General features: G+C 47.7%; 1 protein-coding gene across 1 annotated transcript in view; it reads right to left on the reverse strand.

Moving 5' to 3' along the window:
* The window catches only part of SMARCA4 (SWI/SNF related, matrix associated, actin dependent regulator of chromatin, subfamily a, member 4), a 110793-nt gene that overhangs the window by 24233 nt on the left and 71713 nt on the right, over positions 1-14847 (reverse strand). Inside the window, exons 24-29 of the mRNA XM_015413054.1 lie at positions 12982-13028; positions 12354-12520; positions 6790-6953; positions 3228-3455; positions 2916-3014; positions 2523-2600 (exon numbers count right to left, since the gene is read on the reverse strand). Coding sequence (XP_015268540.1) covers positions 2523-2600; positions 2916-3014; positions 3228-3455; positions 6790-6953; positions 12354-12520; positions 12982-13028 — 783 coding nt within the window. The remainder of the gene's footprint in view (positions 1-2522; positions 2601-2915; positions 3015-3227; positions 3456-6789; positions 6954-12353; positions 12521-12981; positions 13029-14847) is intronic.

Below are 14847 nucleotides of genomic sequence, written 5' to 3' on the forward strand. Positions count from 1 at the left end.
AGATTCTGTGGGTGGAGCCTCAGGAGGGGCAGGGTTTGTGGTGGGAGGTCTAGCTCCATAGAGTCCCACCCTCCAAAGTAAGGAGAGGGACCTCTGTAATCTGGAGGTCATTCTGGGAGATCTCCGGGCCTCACCCGGAGGCTATGCAAAAGTATATAGCACTGTGTATAATAGACGTATGTTCAAGGTAAATCGATTTTGTGCTTTTTTGTGCATAATTTTTATACACAGGGCTTATACTTTTGCACACCTTCCTAACACTGTGACCCCTCGGTTCTTGGATTTTCTACTACTGTAGGGATGTCGCGTACTGATGAGAGGTTTACGTACTCGGCAGAAGAGGCTGAACGCATCGTTTCTAACATTTCATCAGCTATGCAGGAGCCAAATGTAAATAAGGGTCCAAATGGGACTGAATTAGCTTCCTTGTGTACAGGGAAAACGAAAGATAAATAAAAAGCACAAAATTGACTTACCTTGAACATACATCAGTTATACAGAGTACTATATACTTCTGCATATCTTCCTAACACTGTGACCCTCAGTTTTTGGATTTTCTCACCTGGAGGCTGGAAATCCTATGTCTGAGTCAGGGGTCTACTGGACAGGGATGGATGCAGTCCGAAATACGGCTGCAGATAATTCCCCCAGACTTTGAACAAGATGTACTCCGAAATTAATCCGCTTATGGGGATGAGTGTGTACTCTTGATACCTTTCAGACAGGCGAATGGAAACTCCACAGTGAGATTGTATCAGAAAGGCAAAACATTGTACAGAAACAATATGGGGAAGTGCTGTTATCTGCTATCTCTCTGCTTCTGTAAGATCGATGAGACCAGAGGCATACCCCCACAGAAGAGAAGCCAATGTTGGATCAGGCCAATGGCCCATCCAGTCCAACACTCTCACACAGTGGCCAAAAACACCAGGTGCCCTCAGGAAGTCCAACAGTGGGGCCAGGACGCTAGGAGCCCTCCCACTGTCGCCCCCCCCCCCCAGCACCAAGACTACAGAGCATCACTTGCCCCAGATGGAGAGTTCCTATTTATACCTTGTGGCTAATAGCCACTGATGGGCCTCTGCTCCAGATGTTTATGCCATCTCGGAGCCATTCGCTTGATCTAGACACTGAAATCCATGCACCTACCCTGGACACCCTTGCTTCCACCAGAGAGAGAAACGAGAAAAGGCTGGGGATCCAAAAAGCCTCCCTCCCACCTAACTTCCATTAGCCTCCGGCAACAATGGCTTGCGGCTACCTAAAACAGGGACTCCTGTTGGCTAAGAGGGGGAGGGACTCCCATTTCTGTCTACCGCCAAAAGTGCTGAAGAAAGGCGCTCCTGGTTATGCGGAAGAGATCGCCCCTTTCTCTTTGCACCTTTCTGCTAGGCCCATGACAAGGTGCGGGAGACAGACCTTTGGTAACCAGCGCCACAGAGGGGGCAGACTGGCTGTAGGCTGCAGCAGTGTTCCCTCTAGGCTGAGTCAGTGTGAGCCAGCTCACAGTTTTTTAGCCTCCATCTCACACATTGTTGTCTTCGCTCAGGAAGGATGGCTCCAGAGCAAACTAATGTCTGCAGCAGCCAAATTGCTTGCTCACAACTTTAATGCCAGTAGCTCACGAAGTAGAACTTTTGCTCACAAGACTCCACAGCTTAGAGGGAACATTGGTCTAAAGGTAAAGGTTCCCTTGCTCGAAAGCCAGTCGAGTCCGACTCTAGGGTTGCGGTGCTCATCTCCGTTTCCAAGCCGAAGAGCCAGCGCTGTCCGAAGACGTTTCCGTGGTCATGTGGCCGGCATGACTAAACACCAAGGCGCACGGAACGCTGTTACCTTCCCACCGAAGTGGTACCTGTTTATCTACTTGCAATTTCTTGCTTTCGAACTGCTAGGCTGGCGGGAGCTGGAACTAGAGATGGGAGCTCACTCCATCATGTGGCACACTCGGGTCTCGAACTGCTGAACTACTGACCTTCCACAGCCTGCAGTTCAGCGTCTTAACCAGTTGAGCCACCGCAGCTCCAACATTGGTCTGCAGTCCCATAAATGCAGTGCACTCCCACCCCCAGATTTTTTGAACGGGACAATAAGCTTGGATAATAAATAGCTAAATGCAGACAAAGGACCTGTTGGTAAATTAAAGAGGGGGTATTCTAGTCTTGCTGCTCTTCTAGTTTACGAACAGAGCTTTTCATTCAGACAAGACCCCTCATCACTACGTCAGGCCCCGGCTACTGGCACCCGCACTTCCCTACTGCACTCCGGATCACTCCGGCAGGATGTTAACTGTGCAAAGGAGCCTGTGGAGTTCCCGAAAGGCTCTCTCTCTGCTCACACCGCAGTACGATCAAGCTAGCTAAACAAACAACACGATGATCTTGGTGTGCGCTGGCTCCCTCTCTCCCCTGCTCTGCCCCAGCCACCCCACGCCTACGCTTAACGCCCCTTAACATGAAGCAGCACAAGGGAGAAGAAAGCCGGTTTTGCGGGAAAGCAGCAGGAGCGTCAGCCGGCCTCACCATAAAGAGATCGAATTCCTCCTCGTGCCGGGCGATCATCTGGTTCACAGTCTCGTCGTCGGGGACTTCATCTTCTTCCTGAAAGATTGCAAAATCCCCCCCATTAACTTTTTAATGCATTTATCGGTAAGTGCATACACATCCGTCTTTATGATACGCTCTGGTATTGGAGGTGCCTGCAAGCTTTACACCGGAGGGACCGTTTACCATCTCGGGACTGGTTTGGCTACTCGTGTGGAGAGGAGCAGCGGGACAGCCTCAGTCCTTTCTCTAGTGGACCAGTCTCCACGTGGCAGAAACAGCTCACCATCCGGGCTGGCGGTCTTAAAGCGAGAGAGAGGCTAAGGGCTGGGCTGGGCTGGGCAGGCACAGCGACTGAAGGACCCCTCTCACCTTTAAAGGTGGCTCCTCCGAGTCGGAGTTGAGGCACAGGGTTGAGGCAGTATGGGAAAAGCTTGCGCTGCCACTGCCGCTGCCCGTGCTGTGTCTGGTCTGTGGATAGATAGAGGACTTCAGTCTCCAGGGCTGCCGGACCAGCGCCTTTCACTGACACTCAAGCGCACTCCCTAGGATGACCAGGGCTCATGCCAGTCCCTTCCAGCCCACAGTCCCTGGGCCTCGGGGCCACACGGAGCAGGAAACGCGGCAACGTGTTCGGTCCCTCACGCGCTGGCGCCGGACGCGCACCCGCAGCTGCCCCCTTACCTCGTCCTGCTCCTCATGCTCCAAGATGGCCTGGAGGAAAGCTCTTCGCTCGTGACTGGAGGACTTCTGGTCAAACATGCCAGCCTGGATAACCTTCTGGTCGACGTTCAGCTTGTACTTGGCCGCGGCCAGGATCTTCTCTTCCACGCTGTTGACGGTGCAGAGGCGCAACACGCGCACTTCGTTCTGCTGCCCGATGCGATGCGCTCGGTCCTGGGCTTGCAGGTCCTGGAAACAGAACGCTGGCACCACTCACGGGAATGACCTGCAGTCCCCTCAGACACACACCCCGCCTGTCTCTGAACCCGGCGGATCAAGAGACGCCAGCCCATGGAATTTCAGTGGACCGGTCCGCCTGCACCCTCTGCTCGGGCGAGATGACTTCAAAAAGGAAAGAGGTCTACTGGTGAGAGGTTTCCAGGCTGCGATCCATCCCACAGGGTTATCTGAGCAACTACACCGAAGCGGCACGAGGCGGGCATGGAGCGTTGTTTCTGGCCTCCTGATCTGCAGCCCAATCTACCTCACCGCCATGGGTGAAGGACCTCTCACACCTTTGGTACAACTGCCACGACATCAGCTGTACCTTAGTAGGCCTCATAAAACATCTCGAGTCTTCCTTATAAAGAGGAAAGAACACGTCTCTCCCCAATATCATTTGTGTGTAATGGAGATGCAAAGAAACATTATCTCTTCCCCAAGGACTTTTTAATTCTTCTGATGGCAAAATTGGGAAATTTGAGAGAATTCTGAATTCTTTTTCTTTTGAGGCAAGTTAAATGGTTTTTAAGACAAGCTTTGATTTGCTTAAAAATACAGCATGGACGTTTTCCTTTAAGACAACCTACAGCATTAGATAATTCTTATGTATACTGTAGACAGAGAACATATTTTCAGGACTATGTTTATTGCTTAAATGTATGCCTGCTGATGCTGCTAGTGCCCGCCATCATGTACGAACTGTACTAGCACTTCATTATGTTACATTCACGGCTCCTTTTGTAGCAGGAACTCCCTTGCATATTAGGCGACACACCCCTAATGTAGCTAATCCTCCAAGAGCTTACAGTAGCCCCTGTAAGGAGAGCTCTGTAAGCTCTTGGAGGACTGACTAAGCTCTGTAAGCTCTTGGAGGACTCATCTAAGAGGCAAAGGAGTTCCTGCTACAAAAAGAGCCCTGTGTTTTATAACCACATCCTTGCGATTTTAAATAATTTCTCTGTTTTAACGGTTTTAATGTAAGTCGCCCTGAGCCTGCCCAGACAGGGAGGGCGGGATATAAAATAAATAAATAAATAAATAAATAAATAAATGTAACCTAATTTGGCAACATTTAATGTGTCTGAAGTTAATGATTAGAGAGTTCTCACATTTTCAGGGTTATAAAGCTTAACCTGGTATCCTAAGATGCTAGTTGTCATACCTAGAGTTTGTGTTTTTGTATTATACACTGGCTTTTCATGTAGTACTTTCAACTTTTATTTTTTTCCCCCTGCTTCTCAGACGGCAAAAATTAGGAAACACATGCTAAGGTGGAGCATGGTGGAGTCATTTGCAGCTCTCTCCCTTTCAAGTGGTGACTGTTCTATCTGGATGCCAAAAGAATGCTGCCGTTGTTTACTTGCACTGCTCTAGCACTTTGCATTTTGTTGTGGTTTTATCTGTTTTAATATTTGTATAATGTATTTTTATATATATGACTGTAAGCCACCCTGAGCCTGCCTTCGCGGGGAGGGCGGGCTATAAATCAAATAATAAATAATAAATAAGTATTGGTTCTGTTTGCAATTTCACTCTATTTTTAAATTGCATCAATATCCCAAGCAGTTAACTTTTATATGCTAGCTAAATTATAACTGATGGATTTTTATGGTGGTAAAGGAAGACAGATATTGCAAATATGTCAATTTCCCCTTGAATTTCGCAGAATTTCTGCTTTTCCCTAAAGGGGGAGGGGAATTTTCCTAACAGCTTCAAAATTTCTGGAAATTTCACATCTCTAGTGTTTGATCCCAGTAACACGGCCACAGAGCCATGTGGGTGAAACCTCCGAGGCGCAGTGCTACAATTAAAAAGAAAACCCAGTTAAAGGAAATCAGAACTTACATGATGTTAAAAGATAAAATACAGAAAACTGAAGATAGCAAAAAGCAGGAAGATAGAAAAATACAAGAGTCCTAGACTGCCTGACCCAAGATCTTAGGGGCAGGAAGATTCATATTTCCTTAATTCAGAGGAATACAAAACACTTTGGAAGGAAAAAAAATTAGCAAATTAGTAAATTATATGAAAGTGTGCAAACCAGGTTTTGAGATCTGGTGCAGATGTGGGAAGTGACGGGGTAACCTGACTACATGATTTGAGAATATGCATTTCACTGACTGTACACAACACAGGCTGCTGGCCAGGTAGAAATGTGGGCACTTTGGGGCTTTTGAAAAGATGCAGCCCTTCGGCCACTAGAGCCTTTCCCATCTGCCATACTACATCTGAACTCGGTGACTGTACGGAATGTCACCTTTGATTGGTGCTTATTTAATATTCAAGGTCCAGTTTCAAATGCCATCTTTTGGGTTCGGTGCTTGACAGGACTTTAACCTTGGTGATCAATTTAATATCGTCATCAGCCGACTAGAAGGCAAGTTATGTCCGGCCAAACTGCTTTAAGGGATGAGGGGACTGTTTCCTTCTCAAGGGTCACCCCAGTGGAGGACGCTAAGCAAGGAGCAAGCAGAGGGTGTCCGAGGTAAGGGAAAAAATAACCCTATCTATAGGGCCATAATTTCCAACTCTAGATCCAATTTTTAGATGCTGTAACTCCAACAAGCATGCCTAGAAATTTTATAATACAGGCTGCTGTCTACTAGGAGAAGGGTCTGTAGCTCAGAGGAAGAGCCTCTCTTTGGCATGCAAAAGGTCCCGGGTACAGTCTCTGGCACCCCATTTAAAGGGACCGGGCAGTGGGTGATGCGAAAGACTCCAAGCTTAGACCCTGGAGAGCCACCGCCAGTCTGAGTAGACAAGACTGACCTTGACAAACTGACAGTCTGATTCAGTAGAAGGCAGCTTTGTGTGTATTGGCTAAATCAGAAAACATGCAGAGGAACTCCTTCCTTCTCTTGTCTTAACACAACAGATATGCCGCCAGATGCACCAGGATTTTTTTTAAAGCAATGCTCCCACCCACCCCGGTGCTGTAATTCACTGCCACAGGAAGTGGTGGCGGCTACAAGCATGGACGGCTTCAAAAGGGAATTAGATAAGCATCTGGAGCAGAGATCCATCAGTGGCTATTAGCCACAAGGTATAGATAGGGACTCTGGGGCAAGTGATGCTCAGTCATCTTGGTGCTTGGGGGGGGTGTCAACAGTGGGAGGGCTTCTAGTGTCCTGGCCCCACTGGTGGACCTCCTGAGGGCACTGGTATTTCTGGCCACTATGTGATACAGAGTGTTGGACTGGATGGGCCTTTGGCCTGATCCAACATTGGCGTCTCATGTTCTTATGTTATGCGCTTCAAAATCCTTCCCCCCTCTCAAACCGGCGTACGCACTATTTATTACCTGATGAGGGTTCCAGTCACTGTCAAAAATGATCACTGTGTCCGCAGACTGCAGATTCAGCCCCAGCCCTCCGGCACGGGTGCTCAGCAAGAAAATGAAATATTCAGAGCCCGGCTCGTTGAAGGTTTTCAGCAGCATGCCACGGTCTTCGGCTTTAGTGGTCCCTTTAAGAACCCAGGAGAAAAGAGGGGTTTGCTCTTTGCAACAGAGGCTTGACTGGAACGCAAAGGCTCTCAGTGAGGTCCAGAACTCTGGAAAAGCACAGAACTCTTCCGCGGGAGGGAAAACGTCAAACGGAGTGAAGACACAACTGCATCCCAAAATCACCACATCTGCAGTCTGCGTATCGACTGAGGTACGTTTGCTCTTAACGACATTAAAAGAGATGTTAATTTACAATCACAGAACGGCGAGATGGTTTAGATTAACCGGTATCTGAAGGTAAAAGAGAGGTGTGGGTATCACTGCCCTCTCCCAAACCTCCCTCCCTCTCCTTCCAAACTCCAGATCTAGGAATAATTTTTTAATTTATTATTTCAATTTACATCCTGCCCTTCCCGTGAACGGGCTCAGGGTGGCTCACGACAATAAATACAAACAACCTAAATTAATACAATACATAACACAATAAAACCCGTTAAAAATTTAAAGTAATTAGAATGTTTAAAGTGGGTAGGTATTTTCTACCCTGAAAATCTTTAAGTCTTAAAAGTCTTTAAGGTGGCTCCTGGACTTGAATCTAGGGATAAGGAGGGAATGAGATGGAATCAGAAGACGCAGCAAACCCACTGCCTGGCTTTGTTCAACTGTCACTCATCAACCGAGCTGCTGAAGCACATTTTCATTTCATGTTCGGCAAAATCATATTGTAGAGTTAGAATCACAGAATCATAGAGTTGGAAGGGACCTCCAGGGTCATCTAGTCCAACCCCCTGCACAATGCAGGAAATTCACAAATACCTCCCCCTCCATACCTGCAGTGACCCCTGTTCCACGCCCAGAAGATGACAACAACAACAACAACAACACCCCTCCAGGATTGCTTCCCAACCCCAAAGTGGCAATCAGCACTTCCCTGGGCATGCAAGAAAGGGCCACGAGAACTAAGCACTGAGGGCAACCCTTCCCGCCCTCCCTCTCATGATCTGCCTCAGTTCACAGAAGCAGCATTGCTGTCAGATGGCCATCTAGCCTCTGTTTGAAAACCTCCAAAAGAGGAGAGCCCACACCACCTCCCGAGGAAGCCTGTTCCACTGACTTGGTCGACTTCTTGCCATGTTGACTTGTGTTCTTTATCGGCTGCTTTAGGAGCCAAATGCAGAAAAGCAGGATCTAAATGCTGAAAGTCATTAAAAAAAACCACTGCAAGATTTGCTAGATTCGAGTCCAGTTGGGTGACCAGCAATATTTTGAGTGTAGGAGCGTTCTCCGCACCAGCCTCTAGATGTCAAAAATGAAGTCAAATGAGGAGGAAGATCTATGTTTTATTTCAATTAACAGGAAAACAACTGGACCAAATAACTCATAAAAATTTGACTTTTTTTCTCAGCATATTCAGGAAATATGCTTTCTTCTTTCTACATTCAGGAAATACATAATCTTTTATACACGGACTGACATCATCAAGAAAACAATATTCAAAAAACATAACTGGTTATAAAAGACAATGGTAACTTGAATAATTATCTTCTGATTGGCCAGATATAAAGAGAGATGTACCTATGTAAAACCTAAGTGTTTATTTTTTTAATTTATATTCTAAGTGTTTATTTAACCTAACTTAAAATGATAATGGGCAAGGATTCCTCATATCCTAAACAAAAGTGTTTTTCTCTCTGATATGAGACCAAAATCTTATCTGACCCAGACATTGCAAGGTTTTGTCCTTAAGAACTACAGAATCATGAACTTTATACCTATTATCTTGTCTGTTAGCAATATCAGACCTACAAGAGGAAAGCCTTCTATATATTTTACAAGAAAAATCCATAAAACCAAAAAAAAAAATGAATATAAACAATCAAGAAGAAAAAAGCCTATATAAAAAAAATCTTTATATTTCCATTCATACTACAAGTTCTTAAGAGGATGATACCATTTCAGTCAACACATGGGGGGAGGCTGTTGTTTTAATAGTGGTCCTCAGAGATTGGGGGGGGGGGGGTTTTCTGCTGCCATATTTCCCCATGGGAAATCTTCCTTTTATAAAGACTCGTGATTTGCATAAGCAATGCAGGAATGGACACCGCAACCGATACAGCAACAGGCAAGCTTGGCAGTTTCAATGTTATAATTAATATTTTCCAGGAATCATCTGATAAGCCATGTGCCTATTTGTAATTCACTAGTAAATGGTGTGTGTATGTGTGTGTGTGAATAAAACCTCAGATCCAAACAGAAGTTATGAATCCCCCCTGTTTGCTGGCCAAATCAAAACCGACGTTCAGATTCTAATTTATATGTCTCCTCTACGTGGTGGAAGGGAGATCAAAAGGGCCAATCAGATACTGAATCAGCTGGAGAGCTCAAGTTCTGTTTGAATGGGACAACCACGCCACAGCATGTCATTAACAGTTCTTTGAGTGCGCCAGAATGTGGATGGCGACAATTTTCAGTGCCTTCAGGTTTTTCAAAGTTTAAACAATGTAAGAGAAGTACATGGCACAGCATACTGTCTTACGCTGATTTTTACCAGTATTATTCCAACAAAATATTCTAATTCACCCACTGGTTTCTGATGAAAAATTACGATACTTGTGAGCCAGTGGGTGAACGTTTTAATCTTCCAGGGCAATCTATTACTCTTCTCGAGGCCCCGGTCCTCCCTACAGAAGAACTTCGAAGGGAGAACACCGGGAGAAACTGTGAAATTAATATTCATGACAAAGTTACTCTCTCAGCCAGGTCTGTCTTAAAAGGAACCGCTCATTTCTCACTCACTATGGATGCTAATTGGCCCAGGCTAGCCTGATCTCGTCAGATCTTGTCAGCTAAGCAGGGCAGGCCGGAATGCAGCCGGAATGCATTCCCAAATAAATAATTCCAAAATGAATAATAAGCGCACTAGTTGTTTATAAGTATTGGTTGGTCTGTTCCCTTCTGTAAGATGAAGACTGGAATTGCTACTTGCTTGAAAAGTTGTGCGGTGTGGTTTTCTTTCAATAAATGGTTTTACGTTTGGAACAGGGTTTTTCCCCTCCCTCTCAAACTACGGGGTCCCTGCCAGTTTCAAACCCCCTTCCCCTTATTGTGCCGGGTGGGGGTGGGAGTCCTAGGAAAAGTGCCAGAGAGCACTACGGCCGGGGTCTCAAAATCGGTTGCCCCTCCCATGTCCCAAGGATGCTACCGCCAGGGCCAGGGCTTTCTCAGTGGTGGCCCCATACTGGTGGAACGCACTCCCAGAGGAGATCAGGGCCCTGCGGGACCTTTTACAGTTCCGCAGGGCCTGCGAGACGGAGCTCTTCCACCAGGCTTTCAGCTAGGGAGCCGCCGCCGCCACTATAGAGCCCTGGCCCTTGGTTTTGACACCTAGCCTGTGCCGGAGGAAGATCATGAGCCAGAATGACTGATAGATCGTTGTGTGCACACTCTTAAAGTAAGCCATCTCAAACAACTAATTAACCAGCACCAACACTTTATGAATTTGTATTAGTTACAACTTGGATTGTTCTTAGATGATTTCATGTTGTTTTAATTGTTATCTCTGCATCGACTGTGAGCCGCCCTGAGCCTGCTTTGCGGGGAGGGCGGGGCACGGATGGGATGAATAAATAATAAATAAATAAATAAACTCCCTCAACTGTCTCCCAGAGCCTAGTCCAAGACTCTGATCACTACGCCACACGGACTCTCTAATTTCACAAGACCTTACATTCTGACAATCGAGCACTCATTCTGAGTTAAGTGACTACTATTTGGATTAGATCTTACTTTGAATCCCTCTCCCTTTCCAACACCCTCTCTCCCTTCTTCTTGTGCGTGTAAACCTGACTGGAGGGATTTACAATCCCTGTGCATTTGAAGCAGTGAGCTCTGACTCATGAAAACTGATGGTGGAATAATTTTGTTAGTTTTTAAGGTGCCACTGGACCCCCCCCCCCCCCATTTTGTTTTAGGTCACTGATGAATAAAGCAAATCCTTCCATCAGCGGCATTAAAGAAAACATGTGAAAACGTCAATAAATGTCGTTCCTCGGTCTTGTTTCAAAACAATCTAGCCTTGGAGAAAAGAAGAAGAAGAAGAGATTGGATTTCTACCCCGCCCTTCACTACCCAAAGGTGTCTCAGAGCAGCTTACAAACTCCTTTCCCTTCCCCTCCCCACAACAGACACCCTGTGAGGTAGGCGGGGCTGAGAGAACTCTTGACAGAAACTGCTCTTTTTCAAGAACAGCTGTGCCAGAGTTATGGCTTGCCCAAGGTCATCCAGCCAGGTGCAAGAGGAGGAGTGGGGAATCAAACCCGGTTCCCCCAGATTAGAGTCCACGCACTTAACCACTACACCAAACTGGCCATGAAAAATTTTCAAGACGATATTTCAGAATCACAGGCTACCGGTAGAATCAATGGTATTTCTACACAGATGCAGCCCCAAAGGCACTTAGAATTTCAAGAGCTTGCCACCAGCAAGGAGAAACCCTTGTGCTAGGTTTTTATTTATTTAGGGATGTTTTATTCCAAACGGGCTCAGGGTGGCTCACAACAAATGGAGTCAAAGCCTTGTTACAATAAAATCACATTAAAATAATAAAAACAATAAAATTGGTAGCAGCAATATAAATCTGTTGGGGCCACAAGGTGGAATCAGACTGGACCCTTTCAGCACGCTGGGAACTAAAGCAGGGAAAGAAGGAAATCCACACAATGGAGAGGGGGACCAATAAGAAGCCTAGCCTATTTGCAAAGGGATCCAGTGGCACCTGAAAGACTATCGTTTTTTTGGCTTAGCATACTTTTTCATGGGTCCATAAAGGGGGAAAAAGGTGCAACCAGCCAAACCAAACGGCCATGAAATGCAAGTAAGTACAGTTGCTGCTGCTGCCATCCAGTCATAGCTGACTTATGGCAAACCCTGCAGGCTTCCAAGGCAAGAGATGCTCAGAAGTGGTTTGTCGTTGCCTGTCTCTGCATCGCATCCCTTCCAAATACTAGCCAGGGCTGACCTTTGCTTAGCTTCAGAGATCTGACAAGACTGGGCTAGCCTGGGCTACCCAGGTCAGGGAAAGGAGTCAGGCTCGTAGCCACGGTGGGGCATTTGGGGGCAGAGCCCCACCACGGACGAGCCCTGCCCCACCCTGGAGGGTGCCAGACCCCACCCCCGGTGTGCTCCGCCCCCACCCCCGTGGGAGGCTGGGGAAGGAAAGGGAAGCCACCCTGCTGCTTCCGGTGAGTTTCGCTCCCCAGGAACACCAGTTAAACCTATCCAGTCACCATGAACTTGGGCTCTGTCTCTCGCCTCCTCCTACGGTTCCATACTCAGCTCGACTATACAGAGACCACCCCCAGATGTGGAGAAGGCCCCCCCCTCCAGAAGGGCGACACTGCCGGCTTCGGCGCAAAACTCACCATCGAGCCTGAGGTATTTGAAGCCACGGTAAGCAAAATAGTCTTCCATGATGGTCATGAGGGAGGTCATCTGACAGAACAGCAGCACCTTGTGGTTGGTGGCTCGCAGCTTGGGCAAGATCCGGTCCAGGAGCTCAAACTTGCCAGAAGCACGATACAGGTCAAGCCTGGTTGGCGGACAGAGAGGAGAAACAGAAGGGAATGCATTCCCCCGGCAATGCTGGTTGGAAACCCTCTGCATTCAGACAGGCCCGCCTGCCGCCTGACCTGCGGAGTAACGCTTCCATGTCTACACTGCACATGGGAACCTTCTGGCACATGGTCTCTGCCCTGCAGCCAGCTCCAGTGGCTTCTGCGTCTGAGAGCGCACCCGAGGACAGATCGTGCGTGGCAGAGGGAGGCCACCCAGACTGGGGAAACCCTTTCTCAGGGAAGCTCGTCTGCCGCTATGGATCGTTGGCCACATTGTGTTTCCAGCGCTAGAGCCTCACAAGACGGGCCACGACGGGCACAGCGCTCTGGTCGCCAACGCCCGGTTCTCGGAGATTACTCGTTTACGGATCCAGACTACGGGGTATTCCCTGAGAAAGCCGTCCAGGCTTGGAAAGGCGTTGGGGCACTCACTTACCCTTGTACGATCCCTCCTGTGAAGCCCAAGTGCTCGGAAAAGGATTCCTGCAAGGAAAGGTGAGAACGCGGGCATGAGGAGGCAGGGCACAGCTGCAGAGGAGGGGCGATGTTAGATAGCGGTGGACATCTGGAAGGGAGGAACGGTGCCACCCACAGCTCGGCGATCAACGCAACTGCCAATCTGCCCCTTCACAGTTAAGGATATGGTAACGTTAAACTCTGAGCCGCGGTGGCTCAGAGGTTAAGACACTGAGCTGCAGACCGGAAGGTCTGTAGTTCGGCAGTTCGAGACCCGAGTGCCGTGTGATGGAGTGAGCTCCTGTCTCTGGCCCCAGCTCCTGCCAACCTAGCAGTTCGAAAGGAAGACACTGCAAGTAGGTAAACAGGTACCGTTTAGGTGGGAAGGTAACAGCATTCTGTGCGCCTCGGCGTCTAGTCATGCCAACCACATGACCATGGAAACGTCTTCGGACAGCGCTAGATCTTCGGCTTTGAAACGGAGATGAGCACCGCAACCTTAGAGTCGGATTCGACTGGATTTCGAGCAAGGGAAACCTTTACCTTTACATAACGTTACACTCCAGCTTCCCCGTTTTGCAAGAGATGAGTATTTGCAGATGAATAAAAGGGGGGGAAAGGCTCAGTCGATTTCACGGGTGCAAACTTTTGAACTTTTATGAATTGTAAGTCTGCAAAATTCCAACATCCACTGAACTCCCTGTCTTAATACTGCGCTACAGACAGACAGTGCACTATGTTCGTACATACCTGGTTAATCTTTGGGTTCTCCGACTGGGAGAGAGGGAAATCAATTACTAAAGGACTGAGAGCGGAGGAAGCCTGGGACCAGTGTCCCCTATGAGCTGAGTGAGACTGAGCGAGCTGACAGTTTTTCAGCCTCTGGCTCACACATTTTGATCTTGGCTCAGGAAGGATGGCTCCAGAGTAGTGTTCTCTCTAAGCTGAGTTAGCGTGAGCTAGCTAACAGTTTTTCAGCTTCCGGCTCACACATTTTTGCCTTAGCTCAGGAAGGGTGGTTCCAGAACAAATGTCCAAAACAAGATATTTGAGCTGCTCAGTTTGGTGTCGTGGTTAAGTGCGCGGACTCTAATCTGGGAGAACCAGGTTTGATTCCCCACTCCTCCACTTGCACCTGGCTGGATGACCTTGGGCAAGCCGTAATTCTGATAAGAGCTGTCCGTGAAAAAAAGAGCAGTTTCCATCAGAGTTCTCTCAGCACCGCCTACCTCACAGGGTGTCTGTTGTGGGGAGGGGAAGGGAGAAGGAGTTTGTGAGCCGCTCTGACACATCTTTGGGTAGTGAAGAGCGGGATATAAATCCAATCTCTTCTTCTTCTTCTTCTCTTATGAAATTCTTTTTGGGGGGGAGGTAATCTACCAATTTTTAAAAAGCTTTTAATTTTTTCTGCAAATTCTCCATATTTACTTATGTTATTTATAGTTTGCCTTTCTTGCTGAGACAAGGCAAATAATAGAAGAAGAAGAAGAGGATATTGGATTTATACCCTGCCCTTCACTATCCAAAGGAGTCCCAGAGCGGCTTACAATCTCCTTCCCCTTCCCCTCCCCACAACAGATACCCTGTGAGGTAGGAGGGGCTGAGAGAGCTCTCCCAAGAACTGCCCTTGAGAGAACAGCTCTGAAAGAAGAAGAGGAGATTGGATTTATACCCTGCACGTCACTACCTAAAGGAGTCCCAGAGCGGTTTACAATCTCCTTTCCCTTCCCCTCCCCACAACAGATGCCCTGTGAGGTAGGTGGGGCTGAGAGAGTTCTGACAGAAACTGCTCTTTTTCAAGGACAGCTCTGAGAGAACTATGGCTTGCCCAAGGTCATCCAGCAGC

The sequence above is a fragment of the Gekko japonicus genome, unplaced genomic scaffold, assembly GCF_001447785.1.
Source record: "Gekko japonicus isolate JY-2015 unplaced genomic scaffold, Gekko_japonicus_V1.1 scaffold2661, whole genome shotgun sequence".
In the NCBI taxonomy this organism is placed as follows: domain Eukaryota; kingdom Metazoa; phylum Chordata; class Lepidosauria; order Squamata; family Gekkonidae; genus Gekko; species Gekko japonicus.